Source organism: Arachis hypogaea, chromosome 3 (genome assembly GCF_003086295.3).
Source record: "Arachis hypogaea cultivar Tifrunner chromosome 3, arahy.Tifrunner.gnm2.J5K5, whole genome shotgun sequence".
Lineage (NCBI taxonomy): Eukaryota > Viridiplantae > Streptophyta > Magnoliopsida > Fabales > Fabaceae > Arachis > Arachis hypogaea.
The window spans coordinates 128,325,899-128,345,043 of NC_092038.1; the positions used below are offsets into that span (position 1 = coordinate 128,325,899).

General features: G+C 35.9%; 1 protein-coding gene and 1 non-coding gene across 2 annotated transcripts; one reads left to right on the forward strand and one right to left on the reverse strand.

Moving 5' to 3' along the window:
• The first annotated feature begins 938 nt into the window (after nt 1-938).
• Nucleotides 939-2,275, forward strand: LOC112791491 (ethylene-responsive transcription factor 12-like). Its single transcript, XM_025834348.3, has one exon. The coding sequence runs from the start codon at nt 1,527-1,529 to the stop codon at nt 2,028-2,030; it is 504 nt and encodes a 167-aa protein (XP_025690133.1). The 5' UTR covers nt 939-1,526; the 3' UTR covers nt 2,031-2,275.
• A 12,360-nt stretch (nt 2,276-14,635) lies between these two features.
• LOC112793171 (small nucleolar RNA R71) lies at nt 14,636-14,739 on the reverse strand. The gene has a single exon (XR_003197877.1). It is a non-coding gene; the product is annotated as a small nucleolar RNA R71 (small nucleolar RNA).
• Nucleotides 14,740-19,145: the final 4,406 nt, after the last annotated feature.

Below are 19,145 nucleotides of genomic sequence, written 5' to 3' on the forward strand. Positions count from 1 at the left end.
AAAAAAGTAGAGTTATTTGTATGTTGTTTGGATTAAGAAAAAATGGATGGAAAGAAAATAAAGAGAAAATTTTCTTTTGTTTGGATGGAAAGAAAAGTGAGAAGAAAGAAAATCATAAAGTATAAAATTACATTAATACCCTTATAACAAAATAAAGTATAAATATTTTTATTTATTTATATTTTATCGCATTTTATAAATATTTAAAATATTATAATTTTATATATTTAATTTAAATTATTTATTTAATACACATATAATATTTAAATATAAATTTTTATTATAATAATATATTAAAACTATTAAAACTAAATTTATATTGATAATTATTAATAATAATATAATTATGGGCAATATTGTAAATATACAAAAATAATCTTTTTCTCCTAGTTTTCTTGCTTATTATGGATGGAAAATTTTTTTGGTGGGACCCACAAAAAAATTTTCTTTCCTTTCCATTTCCTTTAGCATCCAAATAAAGGAAAATAATATTTTCCATTCATTTTCCTTCCATCCTTTTTCTTTCCTCTTATTTTCTTTTAAAACAAACATAGTGTAAATCAACAGCCACACCAATGACCTTTTCTTTTAATTAAAACTTTTAAAGAATTCTAATAAAATACTGTCCAAATTAATTAGAAATTTAGGGTATGTTTTCATGAAATCCAACAGCAAATTGATAAGCTACAGGTGTTTATTTTTTGAGATTATTGTTATTCCCTCGAGGAAAGAAGCTGGCAGATTAGTTGAATTTTTAACAGTTAAATATGTCAAATCTTGAAATTAACTAGGATCATTGGCTTTCCATATTCTATAGATTATCTATTATCATAACGTCAGTTAAAAAAATAGGATAAATACACAATAATATCCTTTCTGATTATTTGCTATATCTATATTCATCTTTTCATAATGCTTATAAAAAGGTCTTGACATATTACACAATAATTTTTTTTAAAAATAATGATCATTATATCGCTTAAATGTTAAAACAATGATTATGTTTTACAACTTAAGAAATATCATGCAAGATATGGTATCTCAAATAAGGTGAATATGATTGGTTAAAGAAAAATTTCATCCTGGCCTCCTAGTTACATTACTGTGACATTGTTTCAAATTAGCAAATATCATACATAATACATTTTTTTTTTCGTAACTTATTGATAAGATAATTAAAAAACTGAGTTTAGATACTCTTTTAGAGATAAAAGGTATAGAGTTTAGGAAACGAAATAGAGAAAGAGAAACAAAAATAAACATATTTTGTTTTCATTTTCAAAAAAATAAGGAATAATTTTATGTCTTTATTTTTATGTGTATAACTAAATTAAATAAGTTTTTTTATTACCTTTATATATAAAATTCAGTATATATATATATATATATATATCCACTTCTCTCATATATTAACTTTATCACTTTGATGGTAATGTAGTTCCTTTTGGTTGAGGGAAAGAGAAACAATAATCAGCCTGCAAATAAATTAAAGGAAGCTTGAATCTGCTTTAAACTTGACGTTTGTCATGTCCATGGCGTCTTCCTCTTCTTGTGGCTCTCGCGAGGGACACTACAGAGGGGTCAGAAAGAGACCGTGGGGTCGCTATGCCGCCGAGATACGCGACCCTTGGAAGAAAACTAGGGTTTGGCTCGGCACCTTCGACACCCCCGAGGAGGCAGCCATGGCCTACGACGGCGCCGCTCGTTCCCTCCGTGGACCAAAGGCCAAGACCAACTTCCCCCCGTCGCCGCCGCTGGCCACCGCCCTCGATCTCAGCATAGGAACGTCCTGGCCCCCCGTCCCATCACGCCGTGTGGCGCTCCGTGAGTTTCTCCAAACTAGCATCCTCCGTGATCATCTTCCACCACCACCTCCTCCTCCTGCTGCTGCTCAGACACCGATGGCAGTGGCTGTGAGTGAGGGCGGATCCCACCATGTACTGGAGAGTTCTGAGACGACGTCGTTTTTGGGAGTGGCTGGGCGCGGTCTTCCCGTGGATCTGAACGAGCCTCCACCTTTGTGGCTGTGAGCGTGCGTGCCTACGTGTCAACGTGTGGGTGAGTAATATTTTAGGCTTCGGATGACGTCTTTTTTGCACTCTATCGTGTCTTCCATTCTCATGGGAGTTATTTCTATCTCTCTATCTATCTAACATCTAGACTTAGATTATATCAGAATTCAGAAATCTCTTGTATATTATTCATGTGTTCCACAATGTCTGTACCAAACTTAATTAATTGCGGCTTGCTATTTCATATTTCCTTCTTTGTTTAACTTCAACTGTTGCTTCGAGGTTTGTTAGAATTATGAACTTATTATGTTATTATCTTGGAGGCAGTATTTAGTAGTCATGACTCATGAGTGATAGCGTTTTAGGTAAGTGTAATTAGGTGCTCATGCAGGGAAAATCGTAACTTAAAAATAAAAGAAAACAGAGAAAAGCTAGGTGATAGTTTCTTGTATCTTTAATCGCGGGTTTTGGTCGGCTAAGGAGGATTATATTAAGGAATGGTGTGATTGTGTGATAGCACGCGCCATGCAACGGAGAGTGGAAATGGATTGTTTTGTTATAAGACAGCGTCAGGTATTTAACGTGTCCCAGTCTGAATTGAATTTTTGCACCGTGTGTTGCTCATCCTTACACCCGCTTCCAGTTCAAGGCGCGTGTATTTGTTAATGGTTTAGGGGCCGGTACTGGTGGACGGTGTGGTTTGTATAGTGAAAGTGTAAGATGGGACCACTTTGCATATTCATGCAAAGTAGCATACCCCTCTTAGTTTGACTAGAATTTTGGATTTTGTATCAGTCACATTATTGCTCTATACCCATATCAAATCTCCTAAAGATAATCTTCTTTAATTTAATTATCCACAGAAATTATATTTTATCATATAATAATTAAGTACAATATTTATTTCTATATTTTACGTTAAAAACAACTTTCATTTTTATTGCTCTACCAACCCAAAAAATTGCTCATAGTACTTTTGTGATTTCATGAACATTTTTATAAAAAAAATTTAAAAGATCATTAATATTAAAAAATATGAAATAAAATATATTATTAAATTATTGTAAATTAAAAAATTAGACTAAAAATTGAATTAATAACTAAATAATAAATTCTTATGATGTCCTAATATTTCTCTTTCATGTTAGGGTAAACACATACCAATTGGAGAAGTATATACATTGTTATAAAATCATATCATATATCATATAGTAATTACTAAATTAAAGGTGATGAAAATTAAGAAATTGTTATCACGTACATATCATGAATTATGACTAGCTTAATACTGATAATATGACTTATCATTTTATGCTTATAATTTTTTTGGTATAAATAATTACTCTAATAGGATTAAGAAAAATATTTTTAGAAAATATTAAAAAATCCAAAAAATAAAACTTTTTTTATAAATGGAAAATGATTTATGCATGTGTTTGATATGCATTTTAATGATAACATTTGAATAAATATATGTAAAAGATGCTTGCATCATGTAAAAACTCGAAGGTAAAGTTCAATCTTTACAACTATTATTTTCATTTTCAAAAATACTTTTGATTATTCACAAAAAATGCGTAAAATCACCGAATTTCAGATATAAAATTATCTTTCTAGTATCTAATTATGCTTAAAAATAACTATATCAAATACATTTTAATTTCCAAAATAAATTTTCAAAAAAATATATCTAGTGTATTTAGATATATATATCTAATTACTTTTTGTCACTTTTTAAATTTTTTGACAAATTATTTGTCCTTCATATTCTATTAAATTATTTTTTATCAATGATTAAATTTTTTATACTATTTTAATATTTTATTGGTAACGAATTATAAAGTAAAGACATTAATATGGGACATATGGATACATTAATTTCATTTTTTTGTGATATATATATATATGAAGAATGACATATATAAAATATTTATTTTAATAATATTTTGATATTTTATTGATATCAAAATCTGAATTAATTTTTTAAATATTTTAATTTTTTAGTTATATAAAATTTAAGATAATTTTTTGTTTTAAAAAATAATAACATATAAAAATATTTGGTGACTAATAATTTTTTTTTTTGAATCTACGACCTTTAAATTTGAGTAAATACTAACGGGTCAATTCTCCATTTTTTTATTATAATAGTATTAATTTGTTATCATTTCTCAAAAGATATATCATTTCTAAACACATTTTAACAATATAAGTCAAAAATAAAGTTAGACATCTTTATACGTCATGATATCTAAAATTTTAATATGTTTAAACATGTTTTTTTTATTTTTTTATTTTATTAAAAATTGTGAAACAAAAAGATGTATATATTAGATAAATACAAATAAAAATTTATATACAATTATTTTTATGTAAAATTGATCATTAAAAATTATTTAAATAATTATTTAGTTAAATATATTAAATTATCTTATAATTTTTAACTATGAAGTGAATAATTAAAAATGGCAGTTTAATTAAATTCGTTACGATTATAAATGAGTATTCATTTACATAACAAAGTATCGTTATTTGAGAAACAAAATTTTCTCCGAAATGATGATTATTATTCAAGGAATATAGACGGCAGAAAAATAAACGTGGGAAGATTCGAGTGAGAAGGCCCCTCGCCAGTGATGAGCAGCAGATTCGTAGGCAATAGACACGTACATCACGACGCGGGGTGGTGCGGTCTCCGACATTACGCCCAAATAAAATCGCGCAACTTTTGATTTTGGATAACAAAAAAGTAAAATATAAAAAATATGGAAACCAAAAGAAAAAGAGTGGGAAAGGAGAACGTTGGCCTTTGGTCTTTGGTATCTGTCATTTTCGCTGTTTTTTGTTTTGTGGTGGTGTGTGGTGTGGTGTCCATGATATCAATCACAGCGGCGGCGCACCCATTTTTTCTTAACTTCTCTTTAACCATACTTCTTTCATCTTTCTTCAAGGTTGCTTAATTTTCGTGTGTTACTTTTAAGTTTTAAGGTGCAAATTCAAGTGTAATTAACTTTAGATATCGTTTGATAAAAATTTAGTTAAATTAATTTAATTATTTAATAATTTTTATCTATTAATTTCACCTGAAATTAATTATAACTGCATTTTCACTCACTTTTAAATATATGTAAAGTTAATTATGTTAACATAAAAATAAATCAAAAGATTTTGAAAACCAACCTTTTTTAATAATTTTAGTTAATATTTAATCTGTATAAATTTTGATACATATTAATGTAAATAATATTAATTTATGTATGTAAATTATAATAAATATAAATATAAATTATATATTTCATGTGTATGAATTTTTTATAAATATAAATATAATTTGTTGTTGATTAAATGTTGATGCAAAAAATAATATTTATTAGTATAAGATTGCTGGAAATAAATATTTGTGAAGAGAAAAGAAATTGGATAGTTAACCTTACATTTTTTTTTCTTTTCCTTCATTAAAGAAAAAGTATAGGGAATAATAAATTACAACTTAAACTAGTTCAAGCTAATCTTTTGTATTTCTAATTTTAAAATTCGATAAATTAAGGTAATAGAAGATTTTTTTTATAACAGATCTTTTGTTTTTCAACTAATTTGCTCTCTTAATTGATTCTCCATCCCTTCTGAAATGTATTGGACATTTTTTCTATTACCAAGTACAAAAGACAAAATAGAAAATACAACAAAACTAGCCAGAAAGCCAGAGCGAGACAGCTCTGTCCCATGAGTTTGCTAGAATTTCTAATTTCTAATCAATGACAATAAAGGAACTCTGTCGTAGCAATTTAGGCCCATAGTTTTGGACATTTACAGCTTGTGTAGGTAAACTAGTTTAGACGATTTAACTTGTATGTATTTCATTAGAGTTATGTAAACTCCATGATCAAATTTCTAGGTATTATTTGATAAAAAATTATGTAGACAATATTTAAATTGTAGTAGTGTATTGGAGCTACATAAAATGTGTGGAAGTGGCTCTCAAAATTATTAAACAATTTTAAACAGTAAAAATGGCATTACACTTATGCATACGTACACATGCATCAGTACCTGCCTGACTCACATGCCTGAGTTGAACGCTTCAACTACAGAAATTTGCATCCTGGTATCACAGAAAGCCAAATCAGTGACAAAGAAGTAGCGATTATAAAATCAATTAAGATGGTCGGCGATCTTCACATTCTAATCAATTAATTGGATATGTATTATTACATGAATGATTAAAAATGTCAAGTGTCCACCCATTAAGGTTACTTGTATGTTTAGAATTTTTCATAATTTATGTATAGCAAGTATAATAAGGTAACTAGTTGGTGGCACCACTGGCAGCGATGATTGATACAACAGATAAAAAGACAAACCAAAGGTGCAGTCAATACATAAATTAAACTGTAGTGAGGCATGCGCATGTGAATTTTTTATCATTAGCCATTAGATCGAGGTGAGAAAAACGACAAGGAGTTACTTCATACTACTCTTGAGGGGATTATATATTCTATCTCATCAGGAACCTAAGCTCGACGCAAATTTTAAGCAGATTAAGAATGAAGAACTTTATGAGTGTGTTAGGTCGCATTGCATTATATATTGGCTCCTAGAACGCTGAATGCTACAACTAAGAATCGTCCAACGTGCTAATGATTAGTGTCATTATTATGAATCTGTAATATAAATGCTTGATGCATGCGGCGCCAAAGTCGAGCACGCACGGACTGGCAACCAAAATAAAGCTTTATTGGCATCGAAAACTAAAGGCATATATCATACCTGGAGTTATATATAACTGGGTAATTAATATAATAATGTTGAATTATTATTGATAACTTCTAGCTTAGACAAGTAAGACTTACCATGTATATGCAGCACAACCTAGCTGCGTGCCCTAATGAAAACGGGCAATTGCCACGCACGAAACATTCTATCTTAACACATCTCATGACATATTTCTGAATTTTTCAAAAAATATCTAGTTGAAAGAATTTGGAATGCTGCTTTTGAAACAGTTTCAAAAATGATTTTTTTGAATCCCGAATCCCAGGCTAGCTTCAATCCATAAGGATTCCACAAGACTGTCCCGAATCAAGCCTCCACATCCTGCTATACCGTGTTCCTGTAAGAAAGCTCCATCTGTGTTGATTTTTAGCTATCCATCTTCAGGAGAATATGTATCTCTTTTTTCTTCCTTGTTCCCGTAAGTAGATTCACTTTTTCAAAGGCATTGTTCATCCTCTGTAAGTATTCTTTGATCCATATCTGTGCATTGTTTGGTCTTCTAAAGGGTCAAAGATCTCCTTATTCCTCCATTTCCATATCACTACAAATACAAATTGGGATAGCCATGGTTCTTGTGCAACTTTCTCTTTCTCCCTCACTTATCCATTCCTAGCCCAATATGGCACTTTCCTCCCTCTCTCTTGCTAGCAATTGGGCCAGTCTCACTAATCTCTTCTTCCTCCATCGTTGGGCTCAGCTGATGAGATGGGCTCATATTAGGGTCCCATTTTATATAATTTTTATTTTCAAATATTAAAAAATTGCTTAATAAGATTTTGTTTATATCATATCTAGTTATCTACAAATGATACAAACATATTTTTCTTTCTTTTAAAACGTGCCTATATATAGGCAAGAAAGAAAGCAAAAGGCCGTTGGCCCTAGACTTTTCCTTTAAGAAAAATGGTGAGTTTAAATAATTAGTTGTTTTGATTTTTTTTTTATTTCTCAGGGTAACTATTTGTGCTTATTATTTTTCCTGTGCTACATGTGTATCACAACAAAATAGAAGATGTAATTTTTAAAGCTATAGAATTTAAGAGATTAAAGACACCGATTTCTGTTTTGGTATACGGTAGTGTCTAAAAAATATATTATTTAACTTTCTAAAAACATGTGTGTTACTGTGGGTAACCGGAGATTAGTAGGATAGATGGCGTTCGTTGGCCCAGTCACCTGCGGTTGGTAGTCTCCGAGTTGGATCGCACACTGGAGCCTCCTTCCGACTTGTGTGAGTGAATGAATGGGGGGTGGTACCTGCAAAGACACTCCGATGCCTAAGTTAGCAAGAGTGTGAGCAGGTCTAGAGAGTATTGGGCTTAGAGATACCTGAGGGGTGTCAGTGTATTTATAGTGGTGAGCCAATAACCACCGTTGGAGTAGTGCTGTATCTTTAGGGTGTTAACCGTCCCATTATCTTGGGGAGGTTAAGATATGGCTTTATGAAGCGGTTAGAGAGATTTTAAGGGCGGTTACTCATTTGAATTGAGTGTTTATCTGCCAGCTAATCTCATGTCCGACTTCTTTAGAGCAAGTCGTGGTCGATACCGACTTCTTACGTGAAAGTCGGTACTTAGCTAGGCTTAATCCTACAGATTAGGCCTTTTATTTGGACCTGGGCCTTTGACATTGGGCCAGGGTATGAACAGTGCCCCTACTTGAGCCCAAAGTCTCTTAGAGCTTGGGTTCAAGTATTTAACTCGGGTTCATAGTCGACTTATTTGGAGGAAACATGGGTCTTATAAACCGACGTGATTTTCGCGACCTTTTGTTTCTGACAGTTACATCAATTCAAGCGTCGTGTCTGTTGGGGAAGTATTCAGGGATTTGAGGGCTTTGGTAACGGTGCAATCTCATTAATGACTGCTCCGCTTTTACCATTATGCCCCTTAGCATGTTCATAAATACTTTCCCTCTCTTTCATTTTTCCGTTTCTGCAATCTTTCAAACTTCTTCTTTCCTTGCTCGTGCTGCATTCTGGTGCTCGAAGATTTCTGCTTTTTCCAACCTTCACTTTTCGGACAAAGGTTAGTTTTACTTATTTCACGTCATACCTTATGTTTGCATGCTTTTGTTTTGTGGGTGGATAGGTTGGTCTGTAGATTTCGGCTTCGTATCCCCTCTCTTTAGGGACCGTGTTTTTTGATTTTCTTTTTCTTTTTTCTTTTTGTAGGTTTCTGTTACCTTTTATATAAAAAAAATGGCTTCTGTAGATGTTCTTTCTCAATGGGTTGATGTCACGGTCCTTGGGGAGGAACCCTTGGTCGACGCTGAGTTTATCACTCATCTTCGTACTCATCACAGGCTTTGTACTTCGGAGGAGGACGAGCCAAAATATGAGTTGATAACCCCGGGTCCTGAAGACCGGGTTTGTTTTGGGAGAGTCAATGAGGCGGCCCCTCATTTTTTCTTTATGTACGAATGTATGATCACCCGCTTGGGTGTTTTTCTTCCTTTCTCGGATTTTGAAGTATCTGTTTTGCACCACTGTCGAGTTGTCCCTACTCAACTTCACCCCAATTCTTGGGGTTTTCTGAAGATTTATCAGTTTGTTAGTCACGCTTTGGACTTTCCGACTTCTTTGAGGATTTTCTTCTTTCTTTTCCATATGACTAAGCCCTTTAGTGGGCTAAACAACAAACAACAATGGGTATCCTTCCGAGCCATACAAGGTCGGAGGATTTTCACTCTTTTTGATGAATCCTTCCATGACTTCAAAAATTATTTTTTCAAAGTGCAAGCTGTAGAGGGTCACCACCCCTTTTTCCTGGATGAGCATTCTTCCCCTCTCTTTCCCCTTTATTGGCTGGAGGCCTCCCCTTGTGAAAAGTATGGTCTAGATGACCTGGACGAGGTGGAGGCGGCCATTGTGGGGTTTTTCCGAGAAGCGTGGGGGAGGGCCCTATACTTGGATACTAGGAAATTCCTTCAGGGGACGCTGACCTTTGTTCGGTCGCAACTAGGTAGTAAATGCATTTCCTATTTCCGACTTGTTTCTTTGAGTATTTGCCGACTTGTAAATTTTGCTAATTTATTTCTTTTTGTAGATATGGCAAGGAAGAATGCTCAGGAATCTTACCAGAGGGTTCAGGAGGCTAAGGCAAAATCTCGGGCCAGGGCCGGTGGTGCCAGGGCAATCGTCTCCCCTCCTCCTCCTCCTCCTCCTCCTCAAAACGTGGGGACTCCCTCTCAGCCCATTGTGATTTCTTCTTCCAGCTTGTCCCGACCACTTCCTTCTGCCCGACTCCTTTCTGAGCCAGAAAAGAAGAAGCGTAAGACTTTAGAGTCTGGCTCTTCTTTTGATGGTGGGGTTAAGGCGGATGCTCTTGCATTCGTCCGAAAGAACATCTATCCTCATATAAGCATGGATGATGTTTCTATTCGAAACCACCTCACCATTCTAGCTGAAGAGAGTTTTCGGGCGGCGGGTGTTTGTGGCAAGCTTTTGGATATCTTTGAGAAGACTCCCCTCAGCTCTTTGGGAGTAACCTCGAAGGTTGAGGAGTTGGAGGGGAGGCTTCTTGCTTACCAGGGTCATGAGAGGGAGTTGAGGGAGGATGTAGCTAAATTGAGAGAGGAGAGAGATAGCCTCTGGGAGAAGGAGAGCAAGCTGCGGGCCCAATGTACTATGGAGGCGAACTTGAGGAAGACAGCACAAGATAGTTACCAGAGTTTATTTCAAGATCTTGTGTCTGTGAGGAAGGATTTGCTGAATTCTCGGAATGCGTACGCCGAGTTGGAGGACTCTATTGCTGATGGTGCCGAGGAGTCTTGGAGAATTTTCCTGGAGCAAGTCAGAGTTATCGCTCCCGACTTGGATCTTTCTCCTTTACATCCTGATAAAGTCGTTATTGATGGTGCTATCGTGGATCCTCCTGTCCCCGTGGTTGTTTCTGAGTCAGAACTGAAGACTCGGGGGCAGAGGATTATTGAGTCCCCTCCTCGTCCTGAGGATGCTCCGAGCTCTTCAGTTGTTCTTCCGACCTCCTCTTCAGCCTCTCTTCCTGGTCCCGGTGGGGCTCCTCCTGAGTCTGGTGGTGGTGATCCTTCTACTCTTCTGAAAAAATGAATTTTTTTTTATGGCTATATGGGGGCTGATGAGCGGATAATTTATACGCTTTTTGGCATTGTTTTTAGGTAGTTTTCAGTAAGTTCAAGCTACTTTTAGGGATGTTTTCATTAGTTTTTATGTTAAATTCACATTTCTGGACTTTACTATGATTTTGTGTGTTTTTCTGTGATTTCAGGTAAATTCTGGCTGAAATTGAGGGACTTGAGCAAAACTCTGAAAAAGGCTGACAAAAGGACTGCTGATGCTGTTGGAATTTGACCTCCCTGCACTCGAAATGGATTTTCTGGAGCTACAGAACTCCAATTGGCGCGCTCTCAACGGCGTTGGAAAGTAGACATCCAGGGCTTTCCAGCAATATATAATAGTCCATACTTTATTCGAAGATTGACGACGTAACATGGCGTTGAACGCCAAGTTCATGCTGCTGTCTGGAGTTAAACGCCAGAAAAACGTCATGATCCGGAGTTGAACGCCCAAAACACGTCATAACTCGGAGTTCAACTCCAAGAGAAGCCTCAGCTCGTGAATTGATCAAGCTCAGCCCAAACATACACCAAGTGGGCCCCGGAAGTGGATTTATGCATCAATTACTTACTCATGTAAACCCTAGGAGCTAGTTCATTATAAATAGAACATTTAACTATTGTATGAGATGTCTTTTGACCACGTTTCATCTTTGGTCTCAGTTTTGTATTATTCTTCATCTTAGGAGGCCATTGAGCACGTTTCAGGGGGCTGGCCATTCGGCCATGCCTGAACCTTTTACTTATGTATTTTCAACGGTGGAGTTTCTGCACACCATAGATTAAGGGTGTGGAGCTCTGCTGTACCTCAAGTATTAATGCAATTCTATTGTCTTTTATTCAAATCCCTCTTATTCTTATTCCAAGATATTCATTCGTACCCAAGAACATGATGAATGTGATGATAAGTAACCCTCATCATCATTCTCACTTATGAACGCACGTGATTGACAACCACTTCCGTTCTACATGCAACAAGAGCTTGAATGTGTATCTCTTAGATTTCCCAACAGAATCTTCGTGGTATAAGTTAGATAGATGGCGGCATTCATGAGGATCTGGAAGGTCTAAACCTTGTCTGTGGTATTCCGAGTAGGACTCTATGATTGAATGACTGTGACGAGCTTCAAACTCCTGAAGGCTGGGCGTGATGACAAGCGCAAAAGAATCAAGGGATTCTATTCCAACCTGATTGAGAACCGACAGATGATTAGCCGTGCTGTGACAGAGCATAGGAACGTTTTCACTGAGAGGATGGGATGTAGCCATTGACAACGGTGATGCCCTACATACAGCTTGCCATGGAAAGGAGTAAGAAGGATTGAGTTGAAGCAGTGGGAGAGCAGGCGTCCTTGAGCCATACAGTATCTCCATTCGCTTATCTGAAATTCCCACCAATGAATCTGCATGAGTACTCTATCCCTTTATTATTTCTATTTTCTTATCTTTATTTTTGAAAACCCATAAAATAGATTTAATTTGCCTAACTGAGATTTACAAGGTGACCATAGCTTGCTTCATACCAACAATCTCTGTGGGATCGACCCTTACTCACGTAAGGTTTATTACTTGGACGACCCAGTACACTTGCTGGTTAGTTGAACGGAGTTGTGAATTCAACTGGTGTCACAATAATCATTTCATACAACTTAAAGAATAGTGATCACAATTTCGTCCACCAAGTTTTTGGCGCCGTTGCCGGGGATTGTTCGAGTATGGACAACTGACGGTTCATCTTGTTGCTCAGATTAGGTAATTTTCTTTTCAAAAACTTTTTCAAAAATTTTTCTTTTCTTTTTCATTTTTCCAAAAATGTTTTTCGAAAAAAAAAATTTAATAAAAATACAAAAAAAAATTAGAAAATCATAAAAACCAAAAAATATTTTGTGTTTCTTGTTTGAGTCTTGTGTTAATCTTTAAGTTTGGTGTCAATTGCATGCTTTTAAAATTTTTCTTGCATTCTTTTCGAAAATCTCATGCATTCATAGTGTTCTTCATGATCTTCAAGTTGTTCTTGATAAGTCTTCTTGTTTGATCTTGATGATTTCTTGTTTTGTGTTGTTTGTTGTTTTTCATGTGCACTTTTGCATTCATATTTTCCATGCATTAAAGATTTCTAAGTTTGGTGTCTTGCATGTTTTCTTTGCATTAAAAATTTTTCAAAATTATGTTCTTGATGTTCATCATGATCTTCAAAGTGTTCTTGGTGTTCATCTTGACATTCATGGCATTCTTGCATGCATTCATTGTTTTGATCTAAAAATTTCATGCATTGAGTATTTTTGTTGTTTTTCTCTCTCATAATTAAATATTCAAAAATCAAAAAAAAATATCTTTTCCTTATTTTCCTCCAAAATTTTTGAAATTTTGGGTTGACTTGGTCAAAAATTTTTAAAATTAGTTGTTTCTTACAAGTCAAGTCAAAATTTCAATTTTAAAAATCTTATCTTTTCAAAATCTTTTTCAAAAATCATATCTTTTTCAATTTTTTTTATTTCGAAAATTTCAAAAATCTTTTTCAAAATATTTTCAAAACCTTTTTCTTATTTTTATATCTAATTTTCGAAAATATGCTAACAATTAATGTGATTGATTCAAAAAGTTGAAGTTTGTTACTTTCTTGTTAAGAAAGGTTCAATCTTTAAATTCTAGAATCTTATCTTATAGTTTCTTGTTAGTTAAGTCTTTTTAAAGATTAAATCTTTTTCAAAATATCTTTTTATTAAAATTTTTATTTTATCTTTTTATCTTTTATCTTATCTTTTTCAAAATTTGATTTCAAAATATCTTATCTAACTTCTTATCTTCTTATCTTTTTCAAAATTTGATTTCAAATCTTTTTCAATCAACTAACTAACTTTTTGTTTCTTATCTTTTTCAAAACCACCTAACTACTTTTCCCTCTCTAGTTTTCGAAAATTCTCCCTCTCTTTTTCAAAAATTCTTTTTGTTTCAAATTTTAATTTTAATTATATTTTGTCTTTGATTTTCGAAAATTACTAACCTCTTTTTCAAAAATTATTTTCGAAATCTTCCTTCTCTTTTCTTCTTCTATTTAATTATTTAATTACTAACACTTCTCTTCACCTCTCTTCATCCAAAAATCCGAATCCCCATCTCCATTCTTCTAACTCCTTTCTTCTTCTACTAACATAAGGGAATCTCTATACTGTGACATAGAAGATTCCTCTTTCTTTCCTTGTTTTCTTCTCTTTCATATGAGCAGGAACAGGGAAAAGGGCACTCTTGTTGAAATTGATCCAGAACCTGAAAGGACTCTGAAGAGAAAATTAAGAGAAGCTAAATTACAACAATCCAGAAACAACCTTTCAGAAATTTTCGAACAAGAGAAGGACATGGCAGCCGAAAATAATAATAATAATGCAAGGAGAATGCTTGGTGACTTCACAAAGCCAACGTCCAAGTTTGATGGAAGAAGCATCTCCATTCCTGCCATTGGAGCCAATAACTTTGAGCTTAAGCCTCAACTAGTTGCATTAATGCAACAAAACTGCAAGTTTTATGGACTTCCATCTGAAGATCCTTATCAGTTTTTAACTGAGTTCTTGCAGATCTATGAGACTGTAAAGACGAATGGAGTTGATCCTGAAGTCTACAGACTCATGCTTTTCCCTTTTGCTGTAAGAGACAGAGCTAGAATATGGTTGGATTCACAACCTAAGGATAGCCTGGACTCCTGGGATAAGCTGGTCACTGCCTTCTTGGATAAATTCTTTCCTCCTCAAAAGCTGAGCAAGCTGAGAGTGGATGTTCAAACCTTCAAACAAAAAGATGGTGAATCCCTCTATGAAGCTTGGGAAAGATATAAGCAGTTGACCAAAAGATGTCCATCTGACATGTTTTCAGAATGGACCCTATTAGATATATTCTATTATGGTCTCTCTGAATTTTCGAAAATGTCATTGGACCATTCTGCAGGTGGATCTATTCACCTGAAGAAAACACCTGAAGAGGCTCAAGAACTCATTGACATGGTTGCAAACAACCAATTCATGTACACCTCTGAGAGGAATTCCGTGAATAATGGAATACCTCAGAAAAAAGAAGTTCTTGAAATTGATGCTCTGAATGCCATATTGGCTCAGAACAAAGTGTTGACTCAACAGGTCAACATGATCTCTCAAAATCTGAATGGGCTGCAACATGCATCTAACAACACTAGAGAGGCAGCTTCTGAAGAAGCTTATGATCATGAGAACCCTGCCATGGCAGAGGTTAATTACATGGGTGAACCTTATGGAAACACCTATAACCCATCATGGAGAAATCATCCAAATTTCTCCTGGAAGGATCAACAAAAGCCTCAACAAGGCTTTAACAATGGTGGACGCAATAGGCTGAGCAATAGTAAGCCATATCCATCATCTTCTCAGCAACAGACAGAGAATTCAGAACAAAACACTTCTAATTTAGCCAATATTGTCTCTGATCTGTCAAGGGCCACTTTCAGTTTCATGAATGAAACAAGATCCTCCATTAGAAATTTGGAGGCACAAGTGGGCCAGCTGAGTAAGAAAGTCATTGAAACTCCTCCCAGTATTCTCCCAAGCAATACAGAAGAGAATCCAAAAGGAGAGTGCAAGGCCATTGATGTGATCAATGTGGCCGAATGCACTAGGGAGGAGGAAGACGAAAATCCTAGTGAGGAAGACCTCCTGGGACGTCCTTCAAGCAAGAAGGAGTTTCCTATTAAGGATCCAGAGGAATCTGAGGCTCATATAGAGACCATAGAGATTCCATTAAATCTCCTTCTGCCATTCATGAGCTCTGAAGACTATTCTTCCTCTGAAGAGGATGAAGATGTGACTGGAGAGCAAGTTGCTCAATATTTAGGAGCTATCATGAAGCTGAATGCCAAGCTGTTTGGTAATGAGACTTGGGAAAGTGAACCTCCCTTGCTCATTAGTGAACTAGATACTTGGATTCAGAAAACTCTACCTCAAAAGAAACAAGATCCTGGCAAGTTCTTAATACCTTATACCATTGGCACCATGAGCTTTTTCAAAGCTCTATGTGATCTAGGGTCAGGGATAAATCTTATGCCACTCTCTGTAATGGAGAAGTTAGGGATCATTGAGGTACAACCTGCCTTGTTTTCATTGCAATTGGCAGATAAGTCATTGAGACAAGCTTATGGAATAGTAGAGAACGTGCTAGTAAAGGTTGAAGGCCTTTATATCCCTGCTGATTTCATAATCTTAGACACTAGGAAGGAAGAGGATGATTGCATCATCCTTGGAAGACCTTTCCTAGCCACAGCAGAAGCTGTGATAGATGTCAACAGAGGTGAATTAGTCCTTCAATTGAATGGGGACTACCTTGTGTTTAAGGCACATGGCCATCCCTTTGTGACAAAAGAGAGTAAGCAGGAAGAGCTTCTCTCAGTTCAGAGTCAAGAAGAGCCCACACAGTCAAACTCTAAGTTTGGTGTTCAGACCCCATATCCAAACTCTAAGTTTGGTGTTGGGACTACACTAATATTGACCTGAGAGCCACTGTCAAGCTATTGACATTAAAGAAGCACTTGTTGGGAGGCAACCCAATTTTATTTATCTAATTTTATTTTATTTTATTGTTATTTTGTGTTTTATTAGGTACATGATCATGAGGAGTCACGAAAAAAATCAAAAGAATTAAAAACAGAGTCAAAAACAGAAGAAAAAAATTTTTCACCCTGGAGGTAGCGCAGACTGGCGTTCAACGCCAGTAAGATGCATCTAGCTGGCGTTCAACGCCAGAACAGAGCACCATTCTGGCGCTGAACGCCAGAAACAAGCAACATCCTGGCGCTGAACGCCAGGAATGTGCCTGGAGGAGACAAGCTGGCGTTAAACGCCAGCAACAAGCATGAAACTGGCGTTCAACGCCAGAAACATGCATTACATGGGCGTTGAACGCCCAGAACGTGCACCAATGGGCGTTTGAATGCCAGAATGATGCACGAAGGCAATTTACATGCCTATATGGTGAAGGAATGGTATTTCTTTTCACCCCAGGATCTGTGGACCCCACAGGATCCCCACCTACCATATTCCCACCTTTTCTTTCAATCCTAATCACACTCTCCTAATCCAAATCTCATTTCACCCTTTCCCATATCACACTTCCCAAAAACCTTCACCAATCACCTCAATCCACTCTTCTCCATAAACCCCACCTACCTTCATACAATTCAAATTCAATTTCCCACCCATTCCCACCCAAAATGGCCGAACACCCACCCTCCCCTATCCCTATAAATACCCTTCCATTCTACTTCATTTTCACACAACACAACCCCTTCTTCTCCCCCATAGCCGAAACTACTTCTTTCCCTCTCTACCATATTCTCTTCTTCTTCTTCTTCTCTTCTTTTCTTTCTTGCTCGAGGGCGAGCAATATTTTAAGTTTGGTGTGGTAAAAGCATAAGATTTTTGTTTTTCCATTACCATCAATGGCACCTAAGGCCGGAGTATCCTCTAGAAAAGGGAAAGGGAAGACAAAAGCTTCCACCTCCGAGTCATGGGAGATGGAAAAATTCATCTCCAAGAGCCATCAAGACCACTTCTATGATGTTGTGGCAAAGAAGAAGGTGATCCCCGAGGTCCCTTTCAAGCTCAAAAAGAATGAGTATCCGGAAATCCGCATGAAATCCAAAGAAGAGGTTGGGAAGTCATAACCAATCCCATGCAACAAGTTGGAATATTGATGGTTCAAGAGTTCTATGCCAATGCATGGATCACTAGGAACCATGATCAAAGTATGAACCCGAATCCAAAGAACTATCTCACAATGGTTCGGGGGAAATACTTAGATTTTAGTCCGGAAAATGTGAGGTTGGCGTTTCACTTGCCTATGATGCAAGGAGATGAACGCCCCTACACTAGAAGGGTCAACTTTAATCAAAGGTTGGACCAAGTCCTAATGGACATATGTGTGGAAGGAGCTCAGTGGAGAATAGACTCCAATGGCAAGCCAGTTCAACTAAGAAGATTGGATCTCAAGCCTGTGGCTAGAGGATGGTTGGAGTTCATCCAAAGATCCATCATTCCTACTAGCAACCGATCTGAAGTTACTGTGGATCGGGCCATCATGATCCATAGCATCATGATTGGAGAGGAAGTAGAAGTTCATGAGGTCATCTCCAATGAACTATACAAAATAGCCGATAAGTCCTCCACCATGGCAAGGCTAGCCTTCCCTCACCTTATTTGCCATCTATGCTACTCAGCTGGAGTCATCATAGAAGGAGACACCCCCATTGAAGAAGACAAGCCCATCACCAAGAAAAGGATGGAGCAAGCAAGAGAAGCTCCTCACGGCCCTCAAGAAGTGCATGAGGAAGCTCATCATCAACAAATTCCTGAGATGCCTCAAGGAATGCACTTTCCTCCCAACAACTATTGGGAGCAACTCAACACCTCCTTAGAAGATTTGAGCCACAATGTGGAACAATTAAGGGTGGAACATCATGAGCACTCCATCATTCTCCAAGAAATAAGGGAAGATCAAAGAGCAATGAGGGAGGAGCAACAAAGGCAAGGAAGGGACATAGAAGAGCTTAAGGACATTGTTGGTCCTTCAAGAAGAAGACGCCACTAAAGGTGGATTCATTCCTTGTTCTTTATTTCTTTCTGTTTTCGGTTTTTAATATTGTGTTTATCTATGTTTTGTGTCTCTACTTCATGATCATTAGTATGTAACCATGCCTTAAAGCTATGAATAAATCCAGTAATCCTTCACCTCTCTTAAATGAAAAATGTTTTAATTCAAAAGAACAAGAAGTACATAAATTTCGAATTTATCATTAAATTTAATTTAATTATATTGATGTGGTGACAATACTTTTTGTTTTCTGAATGAATGCTTGAACAGTGCATATGTCTTTTGATATTGTTGTTTATGAGTGTTAAAATTGTTGGCTCTTGAAAGAATGATGAACAAAGAGAAATGTTATTGATGATCTGAAAAATCATGAAATTGATTCTTGAAGCAAGAAAAAGCAGTGAAAAAGGAAGCTTGCGAAAAAAAAATATAGAAAGAAAAAGAAGGAGCAGTAGAAAAAGCCAATAGCCCTTAAAACCAAAAGGCAAGGTAAAAAGGATCCAAGGCTTTGAGCATCAATGGATAGGAGGGCCCAAGGAAATAAAATCCAGGCCTAAGCGGCTAAATCAAGCTGTCCCTAACCATGTGCTTGTGTCATGAAGGTCCAAGTGAAAAGCTTGAGACTGAGTGGTTAAAGTCGTGATCCAAAGCAAAAGAGTG

Excerpts from the sequence above, each read along its gene's own strand:
- LOC112791491 (XM_025834348.3), top strand. The coding sequence starts at position 1,527 with ATGTCCATGGCGTCTTCCTCTTCTTGTGGCTCTCGCGAGGGACACTAC.